The 14,933-nt window shown below is 31.5% G+C and overlaps 1 protein-coding gene across 1 annotated transcript; it reads right to left on the bottom strand.

The window, feature by feature from the left end:
* Nucleotides 1-1,597: 1,597 nt before the first annotated feature.
* LOC100804643 (amino acid permease 8) lies at nt 1,598-13,579 on the bottom strand. Its single transcript, XM_003551082.5, has 7 exons — nt 13,480-13,579; nt 9,756-9,989; nt 9,557-9,650; nt 8,522-8,739; nt 3,932-4,068; nt 2,833-3,060; nt 1,598-2,068 (listed from the first exon to the last, which is right to left on the bottom strand). Exons 1-7 carry the CDS (start codon nt 13,553-13,555, stop codon nt 1,646-1,648), a joined length of 1,410 nt encoding a protein of 469 aa, XP_003551130.1. The 5' UTR covers nt 13,556-13,579; the 3' UTR covers nt 1,598-1,645.
* Nucleotides 13,580-14,933: the final 1,354 nt, after the last annotated feature.

Below are 14,933 nucleotides of genomic sequence, written 5' to 3' on the forward strand. Positions count from 1 at the left end.
GGACTTGCTGGTGGTGTTGTGCCACCATCTACTACTGCTTCTGTTGTTGGAGAAGGGGGTCAATTTGCTGGTAAGGTTGGTCGTGTTGTTGTTGTTGTAGAGGTCATCCCTGGTACCCCGTTCTATGTTATGGCAAAGAGGAAACAAGATGATGGTGTGTTAGGCCATCTTTCCGTAAAAAGTTGAAGGCCCCTTTGAGCCTCCGTGTTGTGAGGCAAGCTGTAGGGTTAACGCCCGATGTAGGTCATCGTTCATGTGTGCAAGATATGCCTCAAGCTCCAGTGGCCATCAAGGCTCCTGCTACCAATGTTGTTGTTACTGTTACTGCTACTCCTCCACCTCCTCCTGCTGTACCTTGTTAGGAGGTCGCTCCTGCTGCTGCTGTTAATGTGCAAGCCATTTCAGTTGGTGCTATCATGGTTCCGTCGTCCACTGTCGTTGCACCCTTGTTGAGTGCCGATGTGGTGACTACTAGTGCTCCTCTAAATTTTCTCTCAACTATTTCAAACTACTATATCTTATCTTTATTTATATATTCATATTCTTAATCACTAATCTCTTAACCAGAGAATTGTCACGGTGGTGTAAGGTCGCTCAGAACATTCACTTGAAAACAATTTATTTAGCATAAGGACTCATGTTAGATTCGCTTCATATGTAAAATTTCCTTGAGTCAATGATAATCATGCACCACAAATGAGATTAATTTATGACTCGGTAAAGTTGGAGATACGGGTGATGTTTGACTCAAGACAAAAAAATCACAAATCTCTTTTATTCTATCTTTTTTATCTCAATGTCTAAAATGAATTTCAATAAAAAATTTAAAGTGTCAATTATTAAAAATAAAATTATATCACAATTTAAATTATTTATTGTGAGTCCAAAATATATTTTATAAAATAAAAAATATTTATTTATCATACATTCTAATTATGTAAAAAAACATTTATTACATGCTATCCTCAATTTAAAATACTAGTAGTTTTAAATAAGGGTAAATAGTCAAATTTATCCTTAAGAGTCCAAGACATTGACAAATTGATCTCTGAAAGATGAAAAATTTAAATTTAGTCCCTGGATGTGTAAAAAATGTGACGAATTAGTCATACAAACAATTTAATGATAAATTGATCCCGAAACTTTGCAAATTAATGTCAAGTTAGTAAAAAAATATAGTTTATTGTCAAATTTAACATTACAACTTAATGAAAAAATGGTTTAAAAAATTTAATAACATAATTGATTTGTTGCATTTTTTTCACATTTTGAACTAAATTTATATTTTTCATCTTTTAGGGACCAATTTATCATCACATCACACTTTCAAATACAAATTTGACTACTTACCCTTTAAATAATAAACTTGGATGAATGAAAAAAAAATGACTTCTGATCTTTTGTCTCTCCTCTCTTTGGCTTTCATGTCACTCTCCTTCTACTCCTTTTTCTAGATAATCCCTTTTAAGGTAAAATGAAAAATGTAAATTGTTAAATAATTTTTTTCCGTTAGTTATAAAGGTTTTATTTTCAAGTTTTAACTTTAAAATAGGACTTAACCATAGATTTTCTTTTCTTTTCTTTCAACTCCTTTTATTATTGAGCATGCTTTGAAAGTTTTCACATTACACTCACAACTCACTAGCTACGCTTTATACTTGAAGGGCTTGTACTTGCGAAGAGCTTGATTCATCCCATGAATGGCAGCAATTGCTATAGCCAGTGATAGTAACATGAAAACCAAGCTCAATGTTTTAAGTCCAAGCCATCTCATTGCTCCTTTCTTTATCTTCTTTCTTGCAATGTACATCTCCACTGGAAAATATACTGTTATTGGCCAGAACCCAATGGCCCCCAAAAGGGCAAGCATCTCATTGAAAAAAGGCATTGCCATGGCTAGAATAGTCACTGCTGCCACAAATATGGTCCTCCAAACTAGCCTAAAGAAGCTAAGGCAGAACTTCATTCTCCCGATGATCAAAGGGTATTCCCTATTAATAAAACTTGAGCTTGGCCACCTTTCTCTAGCCCATGTTTCAACTGCACCAAAAATAGGTTGGACAATAACCTACCACAATTTATTCATTCTTTTGATCAGTAAACTTATTAGAACAAGTAATTGAAATTCACAAAAGGAAAAGATCAACAATTTAATAAATTTATTTCACAAGAGTTATATATTATAAGGCTATGAGAAATGTTAGAAACATACTGCTAACATACTTTTTTATTAGTAGAAATTGATTGAAAATGAAGAAATTTTGTTGGTCTGTCATCATATTTAATGATTCTTTCTCTTGTGTTTGTAGTTTTAAATAAATTTTAATGAATTAAAAATAATGTGTTTGAAGAAGTGTGTTTCTAACAATCCTCTAAGCTTAATTGTAAAATTTACCAAGAAAATTTTAAATTTTTTTCTAAGTTTTACCGTGAAACTTATTAAAATTAGTTATACAACTTCATTAAAATGTCATACTAGCATGTCATTAGTGGATCCAATTTTCCTATAAGTTTATGAAATGCCTACAAAATCAAAATTTTAATCTAGAAATTACATTTGTATTTAGTCATTAGTCTTTCCTTCTTTTTTATACATATTTAGTCTTTAGACTTTATATACCAGTTTTGTCCAACTAAACCTATATGTTCAACCCATTCTAACAATCACATTGCTTTTATATTAATGTGTTGGTAATTAATTATAAAACTCCCATTTAACAAGATCAATCAAATAGATTTTCAAACACACCCTACACCCTAAGTACTATAAATTTTGTCAACAAAATGTTTTGAATGTCATAACTCATAAGATGAAAGACAATGTGTCTGAACCTGATATGCTCCAACCAGGTGCACCACAATGAAGACATTGGCTATGTCAATTAGCCAAAAAGGTTCTTTAAAGCCAGAGCTCAATAGGATGTTGCCAGGTGTTTCTGAGCCAAATGCAGCATAGCCAGAGCATGCACATAGCTGGAAGAAAACCGTCATTGTGGATATACCTATCATATTTGCCTTCTTCATCACTTTATTTTCTGGTGGTGATGATCTCAAAGTGTCCTGTTTTCCATGCCAGATCAGTATAAAATCAAAATAATTTAAAGTGTAACAATGGCAAGAAGAAAAAAATAATTGTTTCTAGAAGTCAAATTAAACTATATATTAAGTCCTTACAATTGTTCTCATTCTAAGTTTTAATCTATATTTTCCTTGATTCATAGGAATTAAAGACAATTATCAAAGAATTTATAATGTACCCTGCTCAACCAACAAGTTTTAGTCTTTGTATGAGAAAATGGTAAGTTTTAGTTCTATGCATGCATTAAAATTAATTTTTGGTCCTCATTACTAATATAAAAAAACATTTTCTAACAATGAAACCGCTACAAAAAAGATGACAATGAAACCATGGAAGACTATTATGAACTAAGACTATACAATCGTATATACGAACTAAAACATAAAATAAAGACAATCATAGAAATGAAATGATTAGTTTAACCTAAAAAAATATATTGTTATGTTATTCGTATTTTGTCTATCATTTTATTTCTTTTTGTTTTGTCTCTTCTAAACATGAGTATCATTTTCTTGAAGAAAGTGTAATATAATGCAGTTGATATCCAATGTATCAACCACCTGAACCTACTGCAAACTGTTTTATTCATGCACATTTTATTGTTAGCCATTCGATAATGCTAAGAGGAAATAAATAAACATATGCATGCAAGACCATAAAGTGTAAGAGTGAATATAATTATATAATAATTGGATTATATTTGTACCAAGAGACACCATCTTCTGTATCAAATGACTTGGAGATTGAGATTTGAGAAAAAGTTAAGTAATTCTATAATTGAAATTGGAAAACATGATACTATTATTTCGTGGACAACAAATTCAAATTTCCTTATTTATTGTGCATGCATACCTGAATATCTACGGCAATTTGAGAATAACAACTAGCAAGTGCAATGTTTCCTAATGCAATGAGCATGTTCCACAAGTTATGATCTGCTGAACTTTGTATATTGTTGCCGCCCATTAAAGATGTACTTTTTCCTTTCCCTGCTTCAACCCATATATAAATCCTCATAAACCATTACAGATAAAGCATAATCTATTTAGAACCTAATATAAAGAAGAAGAATCAAGAGAGTGTTCAGCCAATTGAATGATTTTGAATCCTAAAAAGAAAAAAAGAAAAATGATTTTCTTTTAGTATCTTTCTCACTAGTCCAAATTTGAATAATAATATTTTATATGACAAAGTGTTAATTAATCAATTAAATAAATATCTTAAACTTTATTTTCTAAAAGCAATACTATCTTTTTTAGAAAAAAAAATGTACTTTTTATATTAAACTTATATGTGTTTAAGTGTGCATGAATATAAGTTTTAGCTTAAGTAGAAGAAGTTCGTGTTGGAGAGAAAATATACACACACAGTAGAGAGAGAAGACAAGTATTAGGGAGAAAGAGTTTCTAATCTCATTAACGTTGAGACTAATACATGTTCAGTATTTATACTAAACAAACTACAATGCACACTATGTGTTAACAACCAATTAACACTCTAATAGAATTAATTGTTTTTGTTATATTTCAAATTACATTCCACAATACTCCTTAATTCAAACACTAAATAGAAACTGCATGCATCTCCTTTCTCAGTTTCTCAAAATGATCTTTCTTTCAAAGCCTTTGTTAGTATGTTTGCAAGCTGCTCTTTTGTTAGATAGTAAATCAATTCAAAGTTCCCTTTGTTCACTTGATCTCTTAGAAAATGGAATCGAGTCTTAATATGTTTGCTTCTACCATGGGATACCGAATTCTTAGCTAGATTAATGGCTGATTTATTGTCAACCATCAACTACATATGTTTCTTCAAATCAATAATTAACTTCTTCAACAATGATTTCAACCAAAGAGCTAGACATGTAGCAAATGATCCAACAACATATTTAGTTTCACATGTTGAGAAAGCTATAGTAGGTTGTTTCTTTGAGCACCAAGAGATTGGTTCACTCAGAAATTTGAAAATATAGCCAGATGTACTTTTCTTATCAACCTTATCACCTCTCCAAGCCGAGTCAAAGTATCCTACAAGAAATTTCATAGTTGTTGCTCCTTGTTTGGAAAGAGTACTCCATACTCCCATATTTCCTTATAGATATCTCATTATCCTCTTTGTAACATATAAATGAGATCTTCTCAAATCATCCATAAATCGACTAGACAAGCCAAAAAGAAAAATATGCTAGGCCTTCTATTGCGCAAATACCTCAAGGATCCCACAATCTGTTTGAATAGAGTATTGTTAACACTCTCATCATCATTTCCTTTCATGAGTTTTGCATTTGCATCCATTGGTGTCACAACTAAGTTGCAATTAGTCATATTGAATCTTTTCAATATTTCTAATGCATACTTCTTTTGGTGCAAGATAGTTCTGGTTGAAGCATTTGTAAACTCTATACCTAAGAAATAACTGAGTCTTCCCAAGTCTATCATTTCAAATTCAAACATCATGTCAAATTTGAAATCATCAATCTCCTTAAGATTGTTCCCAATAACCAATAGATCATCAACATAGAGGCATATTATTACTTGATCCAATCCTCCATTTTGCAATCTTACATATACTCCATGCCCAATATAGCACTTGCTAAAGTATTGCTGAACCAAAAAGGCATCAATCCTTTTATTCCAAGCTCTAGGGGCTTGCTTCAACCCATAGAGTGCCTTTTTAAGCTTGTACACCATATCTTCTCTTCCTTTTATCTCAAATCCAGGTGGTTGAATGACATAAACCTCTTCCTTCAAAGGTCCATTGAGGAATACAAACTTCACATCAAGTTGAAAAAGGGGCCAGCTTCTTGCACTACCACCAATCTAATTGTCTCAACCCTTGCCATTGGTGCAAATACTTTTGAGTGGTCAAGACTAGCCCTTTGTAGAAAGCCCTTTACAACCAATCTTTCTTTGTGCTTTATAGGTTGATTCTTGTCTTCCAAGTTTCTTCTTCTTTGACCAGGGCCATGTTTGAAGAAAAGTGAGCCAAATATTCTAAGATGACTCACAATTGGCTTCCTTCCTGTCCAAATGTCCTTAGGAACTTTCTCCTTCAATTTCTTAGTTGGGCACTTGTTCAACAAATAGGCAACTATTGAGATAGCTTTACCCCTACAATGATTGTGGTAAGGCCTTCTCTTTCAACATACTTCTTACCATATTCACCATTGTTTTGTTTCTTCTTCCTGCAAGACCATTGTGTTATGGTGTGTAGGGAGTTGTTACCTCATGCAAAATTACATTCCTCGTGTAGAATTCATCAAACTCATTAGAGTTGTATTCTCCTCCTCTATCAGTTCTTAATATTTTGATGGACTTTCCACTTTGTCACTCAACTATAACTCTAAATTTTTGAGTGTATCGAAAGCCTCATACATAGCTTTGATCAAATATATCCACATCATTCTACTAAACTCATAAACAAAGGAAATGAAATACTTGTTTCCTTCCCATTGAAGGGATTTCAAATGACCCACATATACCAAAGTACACTACATCCAATAAACATGTTGCTCTAATAGGAAAACTTGATTTAAAAGAGTTCCTTGATTGCTTACCAATTAGACACACCTCACACACCTTCTCTCGTATTATGACTGAAGGAATTCCAACAACCAATTTTTTAGATCCAAGCTAGTGTAAGCTCTTGAAATTCAAATGACACCATACCTTGAGTGCCAAAGCTAACACTTCTCCTAAATTCAGTAGCCTTTAAGCATTTAACTTCAGTAGTATGGATGTTGATTTGAAAGGTTATATTCCTTGAGAGTGAGGCTTTCAAAATCAACCTCTTACTGAAGTCAAACAACTCAAGAAAATCTCACTTCATGGTGACTGAGAATATTTTCTGAATTAGTTGCCTAATGCTTATCATATTGCACTTCATCCTAGGTACATACAACACATTCTTCACAATTGTAGGTTTTTCATCTCTTCTCTTGATTACAATGTTGCCAACACCATCAACATTCAAGGTTTTGTCGTCAACAAATTAAACCTTGCTCTTTCTGGATGTATCAAGATCAGTTAACCACTCCTTGTGATTGGTCATGTGATTCAAGCAACCTGTATCAAGATACCATGACTCATTTTGCACAACATCATCATTGTTGGTTACCATCAATAGAACAATATCTGAGTCTAAATCTTCTTGGACCACATGTGCTTTCATTATCATTTGTTCTTTTCTGCTTGCCTTTTCCATACCAACAGTCATTAGCAAAGTGTCCCCATTTTTCACAATTGAAGCACTAAATTTTGCTTTTATAAAATTTCTTTCCTCTTTTGCCTTTTGCTAACCCTCCTTTTCTATTCGAAGATTTAGGTTTGTCACCATCAACCTTTGAATGTTCTTGATTAGAGGACCAACTCCCTTTGCTGAATTTTCCTTTTCCTTTCTTCCATTTTCTTTAATCACCACTCCCTTTCTTTGTTGCTTGAGACCATAATGCTTGATCAACACTTTTTTCATTACTCATTTCATCTAGTCTTAGTTCATTAGCCTTAAGAGATCCATGTAACTCCTCAATCATCATGGGCTCTACATCTTTTGACTCCTCAATTGCCACTACTATGTGATCGAATCTGGGAGTCATTGTACAAAAGATCTTGTCAAGAATCATTTCATCAATCATATTCTTTTCCATATGCTTTCATCTTATTTGTCATAGTTATGACTCTTGTAAAATAGTCTGCTACCTTCTCAAGATCCTCCATTTTTGGCATCTCATATTGCCTCTGTAAAGCCTGAAGTCACACTTTCTTGCCTTTCTCACTACCAGCGTGACACTTCTACAGTATGTCCCAAACCTCCTTGGTTGCGGTTGCTATAGAGATCTTCTCAAATTGGGCATCATCAACACTTAGATGTAGTAGAAACATGATCTTGCAATCTTTTTTCTATGATTCTTTGTATGCTATTCTCTGGGCTTTACTGGAACCTTCACTCGATACCGTATACCCATTTGTCACAACTTCAAAAAAATCTTGAAAATCGAACAATACCTTCATTTAGGTGTTCCTTCTATCTTGGAAGTTGGTAGGGATGCTTTTGCTAGTCCCAACCATTGCCACCACTTTCTCTTATGTGACTTTGACAGGTCCCACACTTACGAGCTCTAATTACCAAATTTGTTGGAGAGAAAATATACACTCAATAGAGAGAGAGAAGACAAGTATTAAAGATAAAGAGTTTCTAATTTCATTAACTTTGGGACTGATACATGTTCAGTATTTATACTAAACTATTCTACAATGCACACTGTGTTAACAACCAATTAACACTCTAACTGAATTAATTGCGTTAACTTTTTCTGTTATATTTTGAATTTCATTCCACAACAGTTTGGAGTACTAGTAATTGTTGTTGGTAACGAAACAAAAAACTGGAATATATATGAGACCAAAATAGATAACAAAAAAAGTGAATAAGAAGGAGGGAATTAACCTTGGATGACTGTAGCAAGAGAGAGTCCAGCACCAATCAATGCATAACCAAAAGACATGATCGCAGCTATGATTGAGAGCCAAGACAGGTTGTGAAAATTGGGGATTTGAGACAAAACGATTTGTACAGTTCCAAGAGCGATCATGTATGGATTTGTCGAAAAACGGCACGAAGCTGCAGTTCCATTCTGGTGGAAACAATTGATTTTTCGTATTGTCCTGAAATATGCAATAAATCAAGTTTGAATAATGAAAATTGAAGTCACCAAAAAATGCCGTAAGTTTTTAATAAGTTATTCTTTAATGATACAATTGACTTTAAATATATTGGATCTTTTTACTAATATCTTTGACTTTTTTTTATCAATGCATGAGATCTTTTTTATTTTATAAATACTAATAACATACTATTTTCATTGGTGAGCTTATAACGTAAGCTTTAGCTATTTTACCTTTACACCGGTCTTGCACTCTAGCAATCAAACTTTCAGGATGATGACTATCTTTACTTCAAACAACTACACACACCCGGATGTCACCTTTGCACTTTAGTAGCTTAGTCAGTTTCTTGCAAAGCCAACAATGACTAATTAAAAAATTGATCGTCAAATTTTGTGACATTTGAAAGGGTGTGCCCCTGGTAAGGGCATAATAATATTTCTCCTATTCTTCCTCATTCCAGCTGTTATAGGCTTTACTAATGCAGATTTGGAAAATCAGTTATTGACTACTATTTCTACTTAGGTGATTCCCTTTATCAGCTAGAGATCTAAGAAACAACACATTATAGGACCCTCTTCATCAGAGGCAGAGTACATAATATTTATAGAGACATAAACTATATTGAAATTAATCTTTATTTACTACTTTCTGGTATGAAATAAATCATACCGGAAGGAAAATATCCACTTGTATGAAATAAAGATTTGCCACTGGTTTCGGCCTTTATACCAAAATCATGATTAAAAAAATTACTGTTTTCTAACATCCTAATTCTACAAACCACAAAAGTAACATAAAGAAACAGAGAACTTACACCACACTTATAGCTGTAGTTATTGTGTACCCAATTGCTGGCCCAATAAGGTTGCTGTACTGGAAGAATGCACATACCATGTGCATTTTACCACCTAATAAATTACAGTTAGATTAGAAATTCAGCTTTGGCACGAAGTCATATGTGGCATTACTGCCATTACATGACATGAGATTTGGCAATTAATTACATTACATACCTAAGTTTCTTCTTACAGCCTCCATGTAAGAATGGTTCCTCTTGCCGGTGACAGGATCTGGTGATCTATAACAATCAGCTAGAAGATTTGAAGTATATAGGTTGACAATTGCAAAGAGCAGGATTGAAAATATGCCAATTATCCATCCCAATTGGGCCATAGCCCAGGCTAAAGACAAAACTCCAGCACCAATCACTGCCGTTATTATGTGTGCACTTGCTGTCCATGCTGTTCCTGCTTATTTGTCATTCAAATTTACCATAGTCACTACATACAAATTGTTCAGTTTAGGAGCTTGAAAATTGAACTAAAGAACAGTTCAAATCAGTTTTTTACTTAAAGCAGTTCAGTTTTTTTTTACTTAAAACAATTCAATTCAGTTCCACACCAGTACAGTTTTTTTTTTTTTTTAATGAACAGCCCTATAATACTCAACAACCTTGTCTACAAGTAAGCATACATATACTAGTTTATAATTTCCTTGTGAAAGAATAAGCAAGACATGCATGATTTTATTAGCATACGCATGTCTCCAAATATGCATATATAATATTGAAAACATAAAATGTACTTAGAGTCAATACGTGCTCTCCAAATACACAATTAATTTGCTTCATTTATTTGATAATCATATTAGCAATGTGTGAGGGAATCAAGTTGTTGATATAATTATCTAAGGAAAGCAGGGGAACCACTAGCAATGGTTAATCACCTTGAGTCAGTAAAATGGAGAAGCCTCAAACGTCCCATTTCAAAAGTTTTAGTTAGTCAATGAAGATCATATAACTAGGAGTTATAAGGTTGACTTAGTAGTTTAAGAAAAAAGGGAAAGGAGGGATGGAATTTCTCCTACTAAGAAAAACTAACAAATTAAACCAAGAACGGTCAATATAAGTAATAGTGGCTTGTAGTCCTTAGTCAAGTGATTCAGGGTTCTAATCCTGATTGACTTTTAGGTATAAAATAAATTGTGTTGGAAAATATTTATCTTGTATGCACTCATAGTCTTCAAGAATGATTATTCATCGCATTTGATGGAATTTACTTCGTATAAAAATATTGATAAAAAACATCATATAACCAACTAAGTTTGTTTGACTTAGTGAAAAAGGATATATCATAATGCATTAAATTATAAGTTCTAATTTGAGTGTCATCATTGTAAATTATTCTCACTTTTGGACTCAAATATAAACAAAGTAAAACTAACTATTTTTAACACTAATGAAAAAAGTTTGTTAATATCATTTAATTATGCTAATAAGATTTAAAAAATATTTTTTTTTCTTAAAGTGTCATTCATTAAAATTTAATATCAAGAATAAAAAAATCGTTGAAAATAAAATCTCAATTAATTATATTAATTATAGGTTATTTTGGGATGATATCATTAAAATAAGATTGAAATAATAAAGATTTGCTTAGTATTTAATCTACACAATTTTTGTTTTCTATTACTTAATTATAAATTTATAATTGAGTCGAGAGTAAGTAAAAAAGAAAAAAGAAATAAGTTATGTCAGCATCATATGGTTGTCATACGAACGTACTCAGATTCATGGGATCATTTATGCGACTTCAATGTACTCATGCCCTGAAATGACTCACCGTTCTACTCTGCCTCTCTAGTAAGGCTAGGTCACGCCATCCTTAATTTAATCAAGCTTTATTTCGAACTTTGAGAATTTTGTGTGACTACTTATCCACAAGGGAAGTTTTGAATTAATCAAGGTTGTTGGTATCAGAGTAGTATTGAACTGGGTTTCATCAAGCAAAGTTTTAGATTCAAAGGTAGTGGATGAAAAAAGTAATTAAAAAAATTATTAATGATGATGAATCAAATTTTTGAATAAAAATTAACCAATGAACACTATGTACCAATAATATACTTATAAAAAAAATTCACGTTTTCTTTTTTATGCTAAATTAGGGAAAATAATATATTTATCTTTGGATATCAATTTATTATGTCCTATTTTTTTTAAGAAAGTTTAATTATCAGACATATTTATTAAGGAATTCAATTAATAATATTTAATTTTAAAAATCTTCTTAAAATACCCTTCATAATACTGTTTATAAAATATGAATAAATGATTGACGATAAATAAAATTTTATTAAATGAAGAATATAATAAGAATATTATGAGATAAAAGTAGTTAATATTTTTTTTATATCTAGCTCTAATTTTTTTTACTTATATTTAGGTCTGAATTATTACTTAAAAGTATTCTAGTTAATATTTTTCTTAATAGTATATGATTATCATCCATTCTTATTCGTAGTACTAATTATTATTGTGAGTAGTTGAAAAATATAAAAATTTATAGGATAATTTATCACAACAGTAGGTAAATATGTTGTCTTTCAAGCTTGAATTCCCGGGGCCCTTTTTCATCGAGCACGTACAATATTTGCTTCTAGGAGTATTAATTTAGTGCAGAAATCAGTCCAGATACGTAGAACTTTACTTCTTTTTGCCTTTGAAACTTAATATATATATATATATAGAGAGAGAGAGAGGAATAACGATTAACAAAATGATAAGAATTTATATCTTTTAATCAAATAATTTAAAATTTAAATATTAATTAATTTTTAAATATGAAATAAATATGTTAAAAAAGTAATACCTACTTATGTGTGTTCAAGCACTCTAACCGATAGATTACTTTTTTACCAATACCGATGTTCGAACAAAAAATATATGTATCCAAATGTTAAGGGAATCAGTGTCTCATTAATAAGACTCTTAAATGAATCGTGTTGACTAAGGGTACTGTGTCATTTATAAGGCTCTAAAACGTTACTACTTTTAAACTACTATTACTCCATTATGAGAAAAAATTTATTGTAAATGTCTTAATTAAATGAAACTATTTAATATGTGTATATATAGAATCAATTAATAATGTTATGCTTTCAATATTCTTCAGTTCTTTTCAATATTTCGTGAAGAAAGCATTGAACATAAAGTAACACATTTAATATTTTCAAAATATAAAAATAATTTAACTTAGTATATAGGAAAATATAAGTAGAAAATTTAAATTTTCAAATTATAAATAAAGTTAAATTTCAACACACTGTTAGCGTAAAAATAATTATATTATAAATGATAAATAAATTAAAAAATGATCATTAATAAGAAATTTAAAATATTTATTAAAAAACATTTATTATATATATAAATAAGTGATTAAATAATAATATAAAAATTCTTTTCCAGTTTGTAGGTGACTTTTACTTTTATAAATATATGCTATATTTTTAAATGAAATGTGACCACCGACAAATGAAATGAAGTGCTTTACAACATCAATTATATATTTCCATTGAGAAAGTGATGGACCCGGCTAGAACATGACAAGAGGAAAGGAAACACCTGGATTTAAAGACATAAACCAGGACATGTCCTACAATATTCTAAACCAATTTATCAATACCAAATCAAAATGAACGGACTTTCTTAATTTTCACCATGTACATTGATACTTTTTTATATTATTATTTTAAAACTAAATAAAGGAGATTCTCAAGCCAAATAACAATTTATCAAAGGAGTAAAGAGAATCACATGCAGATAATTTCGAGAGAGTATAAAAAAAGTGTAAGAGATCAAGAGAACTAACACAAAATGATGCTCATTTTAATTTAAAACTAAAATTTGCACATAAAAAGGGAATTGCAAGTAAAAGATTTGGATTAAGAAACGGATCGAACCTGTTCTTCTGGGTTTGCCATCATCATCCAGAAGTGAATCCGCACCTTCAATCACTAACACACTGTCTTCTGTCATCTCCTCCTTTTCCAAAATGTTCTTAAAAACTCTTTAATTTGCAACTAATGGTATTGCTACTTATAAGTCTAGAAGCAAACCCATACCCACATACATATAGAAAAAGTAAAAGTTAAAGTCAAAACAAAAATTAAATACTGGGGGAACTGTTATGCTTATATTTAAAATATTTTTTATTCTTTTGCCTTTAAATTTAGTTTCATTTCTTTATCAATATGAAACGCTTTTTCTTATCTTTTAATTATGCATTTTCTACATATAAAAAAAATTTGACTACTAAAATTATACTATAGTTATTTCTTGAAAATTAAGATTTTAATTTAAAATATTTTGAATATAATTAAATATATAGTTAACTAATTACAAGTAATTATTATAAAATTTAATTAATTTTATAATATGACAAATTACGATTGCATAAGATTAATGTAAAAAAAAATACTATCAATGTTTTAATATAAAATTTAAGAATTTAACTTACATAATGAAATTTTTTTACCATTTCTGTAATGATATGTTAACTTTTTTTACCATTTAGAAAAGTACAAAAAAGACTACAGGCGAGCAAATTAAACTCCTTGCTTTTCTGCCATGCAGAAACTATAACCTTAACTGGGATGGACAATTCTCCCATCTAACCAAGGACAAACTCGAGGAAGGGCCATACTTAGCTAGCCGATTCGCACATTGGTTACCCTCTCTCTCAGAGTATGATTGAAAGAAAGGCACCATTCATGAAAGCCTTGATCTTATTAATGATAGCGGCATAGGGATTCCACTGAGTATCTGATATAAACAAAGAAAATGAAGCCGGGCAACGGGGACGTCCGAGGAGAGTGAAACAGTTACCCAAGCACTGGGATGTTTACCAGTTAGGATGAGTTGGTCCTTGTAAAAGCTGATCATAAGATCCTTAGGCGGGAAGGGTAGTTAGAGGTTGGTTAGTTAGTTAGGGTTAGCAGCAACTAACCACTGGCGGTTAGATATGGCTTCACGAGCATATAAATAAGCTTGTAAACTACGAATGTGATATAGAAAAAATATCCAGAAGCTTCTTCTTCCTCCTCTTAAGTTCTTCTCTTCCTCTCTAAGCTCACCCTCGAGCTCGCATTTTTCTCTCTGCGAGTTTCTTAAGCTCCCTTAGATTCACATATTCGTCAGGAGGTTCCCTAGCCCTCGAAAGCTAGGTATCATTGGTGCTTTCATTGACGCACTCTGTCGCAAGTATGGCTGAAGGAACTAGATCGAAAGCTCTGTCATCGGAAAAATTGGAGGAATTGTTTGCGAAGTTTGCAGCGACATTCGAGGCGAAGATGGAGACCCTAGCGGAACGATTAGCGCATCTCGAAGCAAATTGATATAATCCACAACAAACACA

Source organism: Glycine max, chromosome 17 (assembly GCF_000004515.6).
Source record: "Glycine max cultivar Williams 82 chromosome 17, Glycine_max_v4.0, whole genome shotgun sequence".
In the NCBI taxonomy this organism is placed as follows: domain Eukaryota; kingdom Viridiplantae; phylum Streptophyta; class Magnoliopsida; order Fabales; family Fabaceae; genus Glycine; species Glycine max.

What these genes read in the sequence shown, in the direction of transcription:
- LOC100804643 (XM_003551082.5), bottom strand. Translation starts at nt 13,555, where the DNA reads ATGACAGAAGACAGTGTGTTAGTGATTGAAGGTGCGGATTCACTTCTG. An exon ending in TGGCAAACCCAGAAGAACAG is followed by an intron (nt 9,990 to 13,479) that starts GTTCGATCCGTT and finishes ACAAATAAGCAG; the next exon opens with GAACAGCATGGACAGCAAGT. An exon ending in ACCTGGTTGGAGCATATCAG is followed by an intron (nt 2,069 to 2,832) that starts GTTCAGACACAT and finishes AAATTGTGGTAG; the next exon opens with GTTATTGTCCAACCTATTTT.